Source organism: Pteronotus mesoamericanus, unplaced genomic scaffold (genome assembly GCF_021234165.1).
Source record: "Pteronotus mesoamericanus isolate MK-2021 breed Mesoamerican mustached bat unplaced genomic scaffold, CSHL_Meso_final contig_171, whole genome shotgun sequence".
NCBI classification, from domain to species: domain Eukaryota; kingdom Metazoa; phylum Chordata; class Mammalia; order Chiroptera; family Mormoopidae; genus Pteronotus; species Pteronotus mesoamericanus.
Window position 1 is genome coordinate 1,251,545 of NW_026555070.1, and position 14,910 is coordinate 1,266,454.

Genomic DNA, 14,910 nt, shown 5'->3' on the forward strand with positions numbered 1-14,910 from the left:
TTTTTCTAGTTTTTCCACTGCAGTTTCTAATAAATGCTTTTTCCCCTTATTAAGAGCAGGAAAACATTAACATACCTATTTAAGCCTACCACTGGTACTTCCTACCCTCTTACTCGTATTACTTATTGTTTGGAACCTATTGCATTCTTTCTGGAGACACTTTCTTGGGGTGTCTTTCAAGGCCTGCTGCACAGCTACCACCTGGAACTTCGTGTCGCTGGCCTTCACTGTTTCTTGTGTCACTGTGCTGGCATTCTTTTCCTTGGCGTACGCCCTCGAGGAATATCCTCAGAAAACGTGTGTGGGAGATAACTGATCTCCCTCTGCCCTAGCCCTTGACAGTTTGTCCACTAAGTCCAAAACCAGTCGTCTCTCGGAACGCCATGGACTTCCAACGCCGGGCACTGCTGGAGATGAGGCTTCTGTCTGCCTGACAGCCACTCCTTTGTTTCCTTTTTTGTTCCTCAGCTCAATGACTTATCACAAAGAGCATGTTTTGTCAGCATCCCCAATCACCCCACACCCCTTGCTAATCACTGTCCCTCCTTCCCCGTTTCTGACTTTTACGATAACCACTTCCTTGCTTTTACCAGCTAAACATGCATCTTTAAGCCCCACCCCATGGTTTATTTTTGCCTGGATTTTGAAATCATCTGTGCCTGGCTTCTTTCGCTCAACACTACACTCGTAAGATTCATCCATTGTTGTTTTGCATAGCTGGCCTTCATTCTGTGTCATTGCTCTAATATTCATTTGCACGACTGTATGACATAAGGTTGTTGTTTTCAATTTGCAAGCAATTACAAAAAACATGGCTGCAGACATTCTCTTACACTGCTCTGGGTATCCCATGCGTGCGTTTCTGGTGGGTAGATAGCTAACAGCGGGATTGCATGTCTTTTATTTTAGTAGGTAGCACCAAACTACTTTCCAAAGTGGTTCGTCCTACCAATTTCTAGGCATATTATTATTACTATCATTATTATTGTATATTGACCATATGTCCTGCAAGGGAGCTAAACATACTCTTCACTTTAACAAAAGGGAGACGGGGCGGAAGCCTCTGGGAGAAGAGCCGGCCCTGGCTGACTGACAGCAAGGGAGCGGGGCCTCCGGCTTACAGCCGCCACGGCCGGGCTCTGCCAATAACTTGAAAGCACCCGGACGCCGTCTTCCCTGGCCTCCGATGACAGCCCGGTCCAGGTGCCGCCCTTCCTTCGGCCTGTGTGAAGCTGAGCAGAGAACCTGGGCACGCCCACTCAGATTTCTGAGCCCTGGGACTGTGGGATGGTAAATGGGTGTTATTTTAAACCACAAGATTGTGGCAATCTGTTATGCAGCAACAGAAAACCTTCTCTTCTGTATTTTTCAACCCTTTTATCTCTCCAGGCTTCATTCTAGATATTTTTTCTAACCTATCTTTCAGAGCACTAATTCTCTCTTCAGTTATATCTAATATGCTATGCTGTTAAACCCATCCATTAACTTCATATTCGATTGCTATATATTAGTTACCCGAGAGCTCTGGCAATGTGGGTTCTCCTCAAGTTCAAGTTCAGCCAATGAGATGATTTGAAACTGAGTGGCAATTCCTGCAAGGGCCTCTTTCTTCCTGGTTCATTCTTACTTCCTGGGTGCAGCCCTTTACTGGTACCTATTCAAAGCAAAGGAAGCTCACTAGGGCCCTTTAGAGGACGCGACCTTCAAATCCGGTCTCCAAGCCGTAGAGCTGCCAAAGCACTACTCGCTCTCTCCGCTGCCTGCTACTGAATTTTCAAATGCCCTCGAGGGAAAGACAGCCTCAAACCCGGGGCTCCCCTCTTTAGGCTTCTGTCCTTCCGCGAATCCTGGCCCAATAACTCCTCACTCACCTACACACTCTACAGAGGCCGACGCTGAACGTGGGGGTGGGGGCCCGCGTGTGGGGAGCTGACTGGCACGGCTGCTTCACAGACACACTATTTCTAGCCAGCCGTTTCATCTTCGTTTTCTGTATTTGCCACTTCTATACCCACAGTGCCTTCGGGGATCTACTATACACAGGTTCTCTTCCTCATTGCAAATGTCTCATCCACTCATTCTCACTTCCTCTGCTCTTTTATCTACATCGTTTATAATTACGTTTTATGTTTCAGAAACTTGTAAAAAGTTCTCATCCACTGATTACTGTCCTCTTTGTTTAAGCGTGTGAGCCACCATCTTATATGAGAAGTCCTGGTCGTTTTAGAGGCGAAAACGATCACAGCCCATGAGGACATGTGACTTGCCCGGGTCACTGAAAACTACCGCTGTGAGGCTCAGAGCTTAAGCAGAGCCCACGCCCCGCCCCCACAGCCTTCTAGCCCCGCCCCCGACAGCCTTCTAGCCCCTCCCCCACAGCCTTCTAGCCCCGCCCCACAGCCTTCTAGCCCCGCCTCCACAGCCTTCCAGCCCCGTCCCACACCCCCTATCACAGACAGGGCGCGCTAGACACTGTTTCCATTCACACTAACACGCAGACACTAAAACGGTGTGGGACCAGGCCAGTTTTCCTGCTTGCACAGAACAAGCTGCAGCAAAAAGAAATAAGAGCTTTAACAACCACTTCGTATTAAGGTTTTAACTGTTACTTCTAAGTGCTGCCAGACCTGATATTAAAGACTTGTTTTTTAAAGCTCAACATTTCATAGAACTGTTGCCTAAAATAAGTAATTTTTATTATTTTGGTTGAACAACTTGAGATTATAGGAGGCAAAAGAAAAACTGAATATGTATGAAAAAAATATACACACATTTTCCTCATTAGAGCTGCAAAATCTTAGAATTACTTAATTTTACAGTATGACTTGCTGGTATTGATGAACACTTCAAAATGGTAAACATTTAAAAACATTTCCTGATTATTTTTACTAGCTTTTTTAGGAAAAATATTCTCATTTAATAATACAGAAAGTTGATAAACACAATATAATAATAAATTTAGATAATAAGTAAAATTCCATATCTATTATAAAAATAAAAACCCCAAGAAAAACAATGTAGACATTTATGAAAAGAACCAAAAATAAATCTCTTGATGTGAAAATTTAAGACTGAGGCATTCACCTAAGGAAATAATTGTACTAACATTTTTAATGAACAACAAAAACACGGAAATAACAAATCAAAGGCAGCTGCAAAAACAAATCAAAATTAGGAGTCCAATATTTTATTCTAATTCCAGCTCTCCCATTCAACCTGGTACCAGGACCTGCACTTTGGCTAACCTGAACGCCTGCTCCTGTGTCTTCATAAAGCCCTAGTTTAAGCAGACAATTAACAAGTTTTATAAACAAGTACTATTGCTCCTGTATTTCTCAAAATGTTAAATCATACCTCCCCCTGTATTACTTTCCTGTTGCTGCTGTAACAGGTCTCCACAAATTTACTGGTTTACAACACTTTATCTCACAGCTCTGGAGTGCACCTGTGCGCGCGCACGTCAACCAAGCCCTTGGGTCAATCCGAGAGGAGGCTCTCTCCCAAGAGTGAGCTGAGATCACCTGAGGGACCCTTCATCGAGTAGAAAAGTCTTGAAAGACCAGGGACAGTGTCTCAACAGACCTGGATGGGGGATTGTTCAGAGAGGAGTCCAACCAGGAGACACAGGCGAGGGACGGTTGGAAGAACCTGCCCTGTCTTCAGGGAAGGGGGTCACCAAAGAGAAAAGGTTCTATGAAAGTTAGGACCCAGTGACAGGGACACTCAGGTCCTCCCTTCTCTGATGGGGAAGAAAGGGGCCTGACTGGCACCAGTTAAGAGTTTCTTGTTCTATCCGAACAGCAGGAAGAGGTAAGAGAACCTCTTCTTACAGCATGTACAGAATTCTTTTCTTACAAAGGACTTAAAGCATAATGCTAACATCCAAGATGCTTGGCAGAACAGAGCCAGGAAAAAGTCCTCAGAAGACACGGCGGGGAGTATCATCAGAGGAGAGGCTTCTCTCCTGTCCGCCCAGGACCGCCGCTCCCAGCACTGCCCCTGCCGCAGCCTGGCAGGCGCGCAAGACGCCAGACCCGAAGGCGGGCGCCCAGCGCCGCCCAGCCCCCACCGCCAGCGCAGGCTCTGGGAGGAGAAGGCAGCCATAGAGCAATCAGAGACCAGGTCTCCAAACATCTACGACCAACACTGTGATGGCACTTCATCTAAAGGCCAAAAACTGAAACACACCCAGAGTCTAAGAACGATTTTCATAATTGCACATTTCTAAAAGGAAATATCAATAATCTGAATCAAGGTAAGTAACTCGCTCCTTTCCATGTATTCAGTAAAGTAAACCAAACAAAAACGTTTTCATCTGTAATGAATAACTGGCTTGGGTTACAAAATTAAGTGAATTAATGACATTAAAGATCGTGATTGTTAGCTGTGCGTGAAGAACAAAACACACTTTTGACCTTTCCTTAGAATCAAAACTCAAGCTATAGAAATGGGGATTTCCAAAAGATGGGATTTAGGATGGTTTTAAAATGTTATACTTCTTTCTTCCTACCTTTCTGTATGTGACATGAAAGCTGCTTCTACAATACTAATAAAATTGCCATAAAATCATTTAAATGAAAATAGGAGTATTGAGTTAAATAAAATCACTGTAAATATTCTGTCAATATATAACAAGCTACTACAAGAAAATCACAACGTATGCATAATATAACATGAAAATATCATTATATATAATAGTGTAGTATTAAGGGTTAAATATCCATTAACAATGACAAATATCCTTAGTTTAAGGTACCTTCCAGTTTACTTTTTTAAAAATAATTTTTATGGAAGTGAGATTCACACAGACATAAAATTAACCATTTCAAAGGGACCATTCCGTGCCGTCGGATACATTCACGTTCTTGTGCACCCTCTGCAGCAATGTAACGTCACGAGTTCCAGGGCCCCAAGCGGAAACCCCGCGCCCAGTGAGCGGAGCTCCGCAGGACTCACTCCCTCCTGCCCCTGCCACTGCCAGTCTGTGCCTGTCCCTGGGGATTCCCCTACTTGCGATATTTCACACACACAAATGGACTAATATGCTGCCTTCCATGTCTGGGTTCTTTCACTGGGCAGGTTTCTGAGGGCCGTCCCGCGGCAGCGTGGGTCAGCGCTTCATTCCTTTCTGGGACTCATCTTCCATGTATGTATATTACACACTTTGCGCATCCCTTCACCCACTGATGGACATTTGGTCTATTTCCACCTTTTGGCTACTGCAAATAGTGCTGCTATAAACATTTGTGTACAAGTCTTCATTTGAAAAATTGTTTTTAATTCTTTTGGGTATTTATCTAGGAGTATCTAATGGGTCACGTGGTAATTCTATGTTTAACCTGTTGAGGAGCCTCGAAGCGTTTTCCACAGTGGCCGTGCCATTTTACATTCCCACCAGCAGTGTGCAGGGCTCTAATTTGTTCTCAACAGTGTCATTTTTGGTTTTGACTATGGTCATCCTAGCGGGTGTAAAGTGGTGTCTCATTGTGGTTTTGATTTACATTTCCAAACTGACTAATGACTGACATCTTTTCATGTCCTTATTGGCCATTTGTGTATCTTCTTTGGGAAAAGTCCTAGTCAAATCCTTTGCCTGATTTTTTTAAAGTTGCTTTTCTTTTTGTTGTTGAGTTATAAAAATTCTTTATGTATTCTGGATACTAGACTCTGAGGAGGTCCATTATTTGCAAATATTCTCCCATTTTGTAGGTTGCTTTCTTACACTCTTGATAGTGTCTTTTGATGCACAATTTGATGAAGTCCAATTCTTTTGTTGCTTATGCTTTTGGTGTCATTTCCAAGGATCCCAAGTCATGAAGTATTCCCCTCGTGTGTTCCTCTTAAGAGTTTCATGGGTCACTGGCCCATTCTGAGTTGACCTCTCCACCAAGTGAGACAGGGTCCAGCCTCACTCTCCTGCATGTGTGGGTGCGGCTGTTCCAGCGCCACTGCCCCAAGAGGCTGCTCTGCTCCCACTGCACAATCTCAGGGCCCTTTTTGAAAATTAGGCCATAGGTGTACGGACTTATTTCTGTACTCTCAGCTTTTAAATTTTTAAATAAATTCACATCTTCCCATCCTGTAATTCTACCACTGCTTTTACCAGAGATTGTTTATAATGCATATTAGGAACTTTTATTTCAAAACTAGAACTTTTAAATGAGAAATATACATCCATAATGAACACTCATAATTTCATTATTAAACATTCTTTAAAAAATAAAGATGAGAAGTAGCATATGCAAATTGAAAATTGAAACCAATCTCTGCAAAACCGTATTTTATAAAGTAGCGCATGATTTTACTGTCACTGAAGTCATGTATAATGAAGTCATTAATTTTCACTGCCTATCTGTATACAGCCTTCAGTTTTACAGTTAATTATGAACTTGCAGTCAGCCTCTTAATGTAGGTATTACATTAAATGTCCTTGATGTCAGTCTTGGGGAATTACCGGTGTCAGATCACCGTGCAATTTCAAATAAGAGATGGATTTAAAATCAAAAGAATGTTTTATCATCAGGAACTTTTTATTAACATCAAAATGCCCTAACAGGAGCCACCCATTGGCTTTATAGCTTCTCCTGGCACACTGGTTTTAAATACCAGGATGGCGTGTTATCGTTCAAAAGTGAAGGTCACCACCGTTTTAGACAGAAGCTGTGCATCCCTCCCAGCCTTTCTCCCACATTAGTTTGCCCGGAAGCTCTTGAACTGCCCCATCTCCTCTTAGCTGGCAGGGCTCCAGCCACCTAGGCCAAAGAAAACCACCCACTTCCCTGATCACATGTCACTATAATAGAGGATCCGTTACAAATGCTGCTGAGGATTCTCTAAACCCACCATCTCTAAGGAAAACAAACTCCCCTACCACAATATTCAAGAGTTCCCTTTCACCTTGAACCCACTGCTACCAGCTGTAAACACTGTGTGTTTCGCTTCATCAGTTTCTTTTAGATGCAAAGACAATTTTGTTTTTATTGACCAAAAAAGGAAAAAAAAGTTTTGCCCAAAAAACTAAGGGATAAGAAGTTTGGGAAGTGCTGATAATGGTAATCTAGAAAACATGTGAAAAACTTTACCTTTAGCTGGCCAGTGAGGCCGCGGCAGCTGACTGTCTTACCATGCAAGAGACTAAGGGTCGGGTCAGACCAACGGTTCTGACGTCCTGGGCTGGACACACAGTTAAAGTGAGACACCAGGGAGGAGACGGCCAGCCCACCCCTCACACAGCACCCCTTCCTGGTTAATCCATGGGGTGATAATGACACTGACTGGCCTCATCCTGCCACTGAAGGGCAAGGCACTGCAGTGACGGTGCCTAGAAATGAATAGCAGTGATTGGGGAGAAAAGGGGGCGGGGAAGGGTGGCCAGGATGAAGAAATGACTCAAACTCGTAATTCCTGTTACAACTCACTGTCATACCTATCACTCTAATATCATAATGGCAGGGAGAATGGAAAAGAAAAAAAGAAAAAGAAATAAAGAAAAACCGCTACCTATTTAATTTATGCAGCATTCTAAGAATCTGGGTTTGTATCCTACAGTCTGACTACACATAACTAGAGCAAGACGCTGATTCAATTACGCTCATAAACCTGGGCAAAGAAAAGAATATCATCATCAGCATTTCTGAATTCTGAATGACTTAGTTTTACTTCATTTTTATTACAAAAACAACTCAATGTGCACTACTGAGACAGACAGTACTTACCAGACAATTCCTTGGGCTCCAGAGCCAATTGGTTTCAGCTGCTGGTAACGCTTTAGCACAGTGAAAGTTGAGTCTGCCACTTGCACACTGTAAAACTGACTATCGCATTTACTGTCACTCATGATGTAGTGTCATGTAATATTCCAAAGGCTGTGCCGTTGTCAGATTCCTTAAAAGAAAAACAGAATGAATATACAGTCTTAGTGAAATTATACATATAGCTAGCTTAATAGTGTTTCAAATAGATCAGTACATAAGACAATGTGGCTGTAAGTTCATAAATTCAGTTGGACCAAGTTCTGAACTTAAGCAACACATGAAAAAGGCAAAGACATTTCACTGGTACAAGGCCATTATTAAAGAAAGAAAATTTGAGGCCCTGCATGACCACATTTTATGGAGCTGGATTAGAAAATAACCCCCTTTGGAGAAAAGAAATTGCACATTTTTTCTAGTCATGCATAGATTACGAGGTCTGTCCAGAAAAGGTCCAGCCATCATTAATATAACAAGAACAGCTTGTGCGGCATTGATGTCACCTGGCAGCCAAGGCGAGTGGACTGGACTGCGCATGTGTGAACAATGAGGACTTCACTGTGCTAGTCAGGGGGGGCGGTAGATGCCATTGAGTGAGCGTGTGTGCTGTGTGGCCGTTGCATTCAAAATGACTGAGCAAGTAGAGCAACAAATCTGCGTCAAATTTTGCATTAAGCTGGACCGACGGTCCGCAGAAACTATTCTGATGATGCCGAAGGCCACAGCTAGGGGTAACTGGTGACTGGCAGCTTTATCATGACCACGTGCCTGCTCACACACCAAATCTCGTGCAGAGTCTTTTGGTGAAACGTCAAATCACCCAGGTGACTTAGCTCCCCTACAGTCCAGATTTGGTGCCCTGAGAAGTTCTGGCTTTTCCCAAAACTAAAATCCCCTTTGGAAGGGAAGAGATTTCAGACCATCAATGAGATTCAGAAAAATATGACGGCGGAGCTGATGGCGACAGGGAGACCTGTGTGAGGTCCCGAGGTGCCTGCTTTGACGGGGACTGAGGTGCCACTGTCCTATGCACAGTGTTTCTTGTATCTCGTATCTTCTTCAACAAATGTCTCTATTTTTCATATTACATGGCTGGATACTTCTGGACAGGCCTCATATGTCACTGCAGATTCTCACCAGCTTGCTTTCCGTGGGCCCGCTGACAGGAAGCTGTCTCAGTCGGAGAGGAGGCGCTGTTTCAAATAATCACACCTGCAATTCCTGCAGAAACACAAAGGGACCAGGCTTCTAAGTCCATAAATGCAGGTTAAAGAGATGAGCCAGAGAACAAGCCCTGTGTCAAAGTGACGGAAAGAGGGAAGCTGAAGAGCAGGCTCCCAGGGCCCTGGAAACACGGGGTGCCGCGCCTGCTCAGGGGCGTGCTCTTGCCTGGGGAGAGCGGTCATGGCGTGCCTGCGTCCCCGCACCGTCACTAGAGGACAACCAAGAACACGGACGCCACGATGCGCCTTCGTGTGGCCTGAGTGTAACCTGGCAGCCTTGGAGCAGCCTCCGGGCTTTGGGCAGAGGCACAAGTGGCCACTCTGCAGGAGCCCACGTGATTTCATACAGAAAATCGTCAGGCCGCAATTCTTTATTTTCACGGTTCCCTGGCTCTTATTTGACAATGTGTACTAACAGGTCAGCGAGCCATTTGTCTTTTTTTTTTTTTAAAGGCCAACAACTGAATCATTATGTGAACGTCCTATGCTGTTTAAAAACACAGATTTAAATGTTATTCTACACCACCAGCAAATTCCTGCCTGTTTGCTCTACGATCTAATATTTAATATCTACCCCGACTTTTTTTGAGTGATGATTTGTATTTCAACACGATGTCTGAGATTTCCATTAAAAATGGAAATAAATGCATTAATGACAAGTCTAAACAAAGAATTTAAGTCCAATGACTAGTTTCTCCAACTGACCACTGTTTCAGGTTTTTACTCCTCTCAGGCAGTGGCTCAGGCACTGCTGTCAGTGACACCAGCCACTGTGACTGCGAGCCGCGCGTCCGGGGAGGCCCACCCTGCACGTGAAGCGATGAACCATCACACGTGCTCATGACAGCAGAGCCCACCGAGTCATGCTGCTGCGGGGAGGGCGCCCGTATTCCAGGAGGACGGGGCGGGGCTGTCTTGCCCGCCCAGGCATCCCACACTCACAGGGCGATCGACAGACCTTTGTCGATCTAACCCGGAATAAAGCATCTAATGATTTCCTCACAATGCTGCTCATTTTACTGACTTTAGAAGAGGAAAGAATATCCTCTTCTAAAGATTAATTTATTTATACACAATTCTACTCAACATTTATGGGGTGCCTTTGGCAACGAGTCATGTAGGAGATACACAGCAGCAGCCAGGGAGCAGCCCTGAGGCCGCACGTAGCTCACGAAGCGGGGAGAAGTGAGGAGTGCATCCGTTATTCACACGGTAATACAAGTGACTGTGAGGCAAGGGCCATAAGCAAAATGTAACCGAGTCCAGAGGCTCTACCCACAGGTGAGAGTGTAGGAGACAAGGAAAGCTTCCTGGAGGAGGTGGCATCTGGCCTGGACTGTGTTGCCAGAGACAGATAGCGGAGGCACAGGGCTCCAGCTGACTGCTCAGACCTGGTGAGCTGCTCAGCTGAGTGAGTGCGGTACAGAGGGAAAGCATCAGAGACAGACTTGGCAAAAAGGCAGTAGCCACTTCGACCTGCTGTTTCTCCGCCGTACTGTAGCCACATCAGCAGTGCTGTAGGTCTTAAGGCACGTCCTGAGCACCGCTGCAGCCGAGGTCCTGTGCCAGGGCAGCCGGTGTGTCTGTCCTCGGCAAGCGCACGGACAGTGCACACTGTGGGCATACTCAGAGAGACACGAGGCCAGGAAAGCCCTAAACCGGGGGGGGGGGGGGGGTGCAGAAGCTTCGGGGTGCAAGGGAGGAAAAGAGAGTGCGCAGAGAGCTGGAGATGCCTCTGAGCATGACCAGCCATGTGAGATTTGGTTTTACTGGGTAGTGGGGGAAAGAGGCTGGAGAGAAAATGAGGCCCAGTTGCCAGGGGCCCAGCTGCTGCTGGGAGCGGCCTGGGCCTGGGCCTGGGCCTGGGCCTGAGGGCCGAGGGCTGAGGGCTGTGGAGCCACCTAAGCACAGGGGGCATGTGCTCTGACGTGCTCTTCAGAGCGCTCCTTTGGGAAGCCTAGAAAGGGGTGGATTTGAGTGGGCAGGACAGAAGACGAAGAGACCTGGGAGAAGTGACGGTCCTGGCAGGTGGGGGAAGAGCGCCGCACAATTTGGAGGAAGATGCACCTAACGCACTGCCCTCAGAGGAGACAGGAGAGGCGGAGAAGCCTCCGGAGGTTGGCAGGAGGCCCAGGCCGAGGCTGTGGGTTCCGCTTGGGAGCCCGAAGCACCTCAGGCACAGGTGGCAGGAGAGGCACGGGCTCCTGAGGCGCTCCCGGACCCACCCCTCCCTTCTCTGCTCCAGGAACAGAAGCCTCCCTGTCCCAGCCGCACAAATGGCCGCCCTACGAGAGACGGCCTCTGGCCCCCTTCCTGGTAGCCAGGTGTGGCCAGTGACCAGCTTCTAGCTAGTGAGCTACGAGCAGACGTACTGCGTGTTACCTCCAGATCTTTTTTTAACAGAAAGCTGCTTGCTGTCCAACCTGTCCCCCTGCCGCCGGCTGGGGGATGAGCAGTAACAGACTGAGATGGAAGTCACATGCTAGAGCCCCCCACCAGCCAGTGTTCCGAACGATCTGGTAGCACAGAGATGGCACCCATTCTGGTCCCCCTGCCCACACTGAGACGGGCACCAATTAATCTCAGCCTTGTTGAGGAAGGGGGGACCCTCTCTGGTATAGCTGTTGTAACCTACAGCCTGACAGGAGCAATATTAGGTTAGCTTTTGTGAATTTTGGGAATACACTGTATCATTAGGTTCAAGAATTATCAATATAATTTCATCTCAAGGTTTAAAATAATTTTAAAATTAAAATAAGTTTCCTTATTAGGCAGGAAGAAAGCGCCTAAGAGAAACCTGTCAGAGCCAGCCTCTCTGTCAAGCTTGGGTCTCATGACCACAAGACAAAGAACCTGCAGAGGACCTGAGAAAACGTGTAATTTAGTTATTGGTGAAATCAACTCTGCTGCGACTGTATTTCAACAAAATGGATTATCAACTGGGTTTTAGAGAACAGTTTACGAATTGCGAAGTGTAAGAACTCCTCGTGCAAACATGTTACAACACTGAAGCTGCACTCGCTGCCTCCACGCCCCTCCCCAGTGGGTGCTGGGTCTGCACCTCACTCCCGGCAGTGGGGCCTGGTGCCCGCCAGGCCAGGCCCTCCTCCAAAGCAGGGAGGCCCTGTCTTCCCTCTCCTGCAGCACCGCTTGGTAAACAAAGAAATGTCCAGGGCCCACCAGGGATCCGCGGACAAGGCGCCTGGGGACACGCCCCGCCCCTGGGTCTCCCCAGGCCTGCGCGTGCTGAGTGTGCGCCTGGGGGAAGAGGTCGGCAAGGCTTCTGCTGGGGGCTCTGGCTCCTGCCACCGCCTCCCCACCGCCCATGCTACTTCCTGGACGCCTGCTGAATGACATGCTCTCATCCAAAATCTCCATTTCTCTAAGACTGGGACTCTTCTAGAATCCCCTCCAAATACTGGAGTGAACTCTAAATAAATACTGGTGGGAACATTCCTGCCTGCTTAGAACCTACAGTAAGAAATACTTAAAAAAAAAACACCTCTCCGAATCTAATATTCTTCTAAGTATAAGCCATTTAGGTATTGTAAACATAATATTAAATGTTTGGTTACTTTTTACAAATTAAAAAAATTGTTCTAACTATAGCTTGCAGAACATATAGTCCCATTCTCATGGGGACATCAGCTACCATTCACTGAGTTCTCTCAACAAACATTTCCCAAGGGCCACATGTGTGCCAAGCATGAGGCAGGGGCTGTTGAGAGCAAGCACTAACCAGACAGTCCCTTCCCTCGAGCCACGAGAGCACAATTATCACACCACATCTGAAGTGTCCTCGGGGCACCGACAGGCTGCACGGCAGGAGCGCCGCAGAGTGGTGTGACCCAGTGGATGGAGCCTGTGATTGAGAGGTGGATGCACAGGAGGGCTTCCTGGAGGAGGCAAGACTTGAAGGCAAGTTTGTTCACAGTGTCAACCCAGGTGTGAAGATACTGATCCTTTCATACATGCCAGGAAGGAGGAAAAATTGGTAAAAGATTTTTTGGAAGGAAAATAGGTAATATCTAACAAAAATTTCAAATGCACATGACTTTTAACCTGTCAACTACAGTTCTACACATGTATTCAACAAGTAGGTGTATAAATATTCAAAGATGTTTGTGCAAGGATGTTTGTAGCACTTCTTTTGACAGGCAAAATATTAGAAATAACCTAATATGTACACTTGGAAAGACTAAACAAATTATGGCATAAAAGGACAATAAAGCCATTAAAAACAATGGAGGAAATTCATGTATTGATATGAACCGATATCTAAAATATGTAAAAGAAATAAGGCAAACTAAAGAAGAGTGCGCAAGGCAAGTATCAACCCATGGAGAAATGCGCATGCACACACACAAGCTCGCAAGTGCGCAGCGCAACGGGAGTGAGACCGCTCCCTTCCCGTTGCACCTTTCTGGGCCTTTTTATTTTTTGGTAGCCATGCACATATTTCACATTAAAAAAAACTAACTAAACAAACACTTTTAAATGAAAAGCTGCAGAGTGGTCACTCTGGCCTCCGTGGGGAGGCTGGGCTGGGGACAGGCGGTGCTGGAGGCGGGAGCGCGGCCGGGCGCTGGGCAGCAGCGGGTAGTGATCTCTGAGCCGCACCTGAGGCGCGCGGCTGCCCCAGTGGGGTCCGCAGATGAGGGGACAGCCTGGAGCCCTGGGGGTGGCGTGGCCCGGATCTGAATGCCGGTGTGGCTGACTGCAGTGCTCGTGCTCTTTCCAGTGCACCGCTCTAATATCTCTAATTTTAGTGAGGAAGGAAAGCGAGGTGTCCAAGGACTAGGCCAGAACCAGGCCTGAAAACCACAGGTCTTCACCTTTCAACCTGTTGGCTTCACTCCACTAGACACGTTTTCTTTTGCTGAAGATGACTCAGTAACGAGGCTCAGTTAAGCCTTTGATCACACTAAGGCTTCAGAATACCAAGGACACGCAATATTTAAAATAACTGACTGTGCTGGTTAAAGGCAAATTTCCTCAACTACCCTCTGTTTCAATACTTGCTGCTAAAATTTTAATCAAATTCTTTTTTCCCACTTTAATTCTTATTAAAAAATATCACAACACAACTTAATCTTTCTTCGATAATCCAGAACCTAGAGCAGCTCCGGACCATCCTTCTGAAGGTCGGCTCATAAGCTGCCGTACACACTACGATGAAGAGCACGAGTATTTGGTTATCACGCCACCCATGGCTGCATCCTAACGATCCAGTGGGTTCCTCCACCGGCGCCTCGCAGGCCCTGGGCCTGCCCACGCTCCCCATCCCCAGCCCCTGTTCCGGTGTTCGCAGTAGGGCCTTCTCATCGTCCCCTGGACACGGTAACAGCCAAAGAACTCTCCCAGCCTCCGGTCCCCCTACCTCCACATCACTATGCCCACATCATTTAGAAAGAGAGGCCTGTCCACACGAAAACCTGTGCACAAATGCTCACTGCAACTAGATGTCCATCAATGGTGAATCGTTAACCATTGCTGCGAACTTCTAAAAGACACAGCAACGTGGGTGGATCTTAAAGGGCTCTATACTTAGTGAAAAAAGCCAATCGCAAAAGCTCCATACTGTGTAAACAGATTAGCAGTTGCCAGGGGTTAAGGATGGCGGAGGAGGGGAAGAGAGTTAGTGTGATTACAAGGGGTAGCACGAGGGAGACCTCTGGGCTATGAAATTGGTCTGTATGTTGACTGCGGTGTGGTTACACAAATCTTCACACAGGCCACAATGACGGAACTGTAAGCGCTCACTGTACCAATGCCACTTTCGTGGTTTTGGTGCTGGATATTGTTATGTAAATACACAACCATTGGGGGAACTGGGTGACGGGACCACTCTGTACTATTTTTTTGCAATTTCTGGTGACTCTATATTTCAAGATAAGGAATTAAAAAAGAAAAAAAAAAGATGTTAAAAATATTCA

General features: G+C 46.4%; 1 protein-coding gene across 5 annotated transcripts in view; it reads right to left on the reverse strand.

Annotated features, from left to right (window-relative positions):
- Positions 1-14,910, reverse strand: part of MAPK9 (mitogen-activated protein kinase 9) — a 51,985-nt gene that overhangs the window by 27,052 nt on the left and 10,023 nt on the right. For all 5 annotated transcript variants that reach the window (XM_054566286.1, XM_054566283.1, XM_054566284.1 and 2 more), the window contains 2 exons: positions 8,889-8,972; positions 7,716-7,884 (listed from right to left, as the gene is read on the reverse strand). In XM_054566286.1, the coding sequence (XP_054422261.1) occupies positions 7,716-7,837 (122 nt within the window). In that variant the 5' untranslated portion in view covers positions 7,838-7,884; positions 8,889-8,972. The remainder of the gene's footprint in view (positions 1-7,715; positions 7,885-8,888; positions 8,973-14,910) is intronic.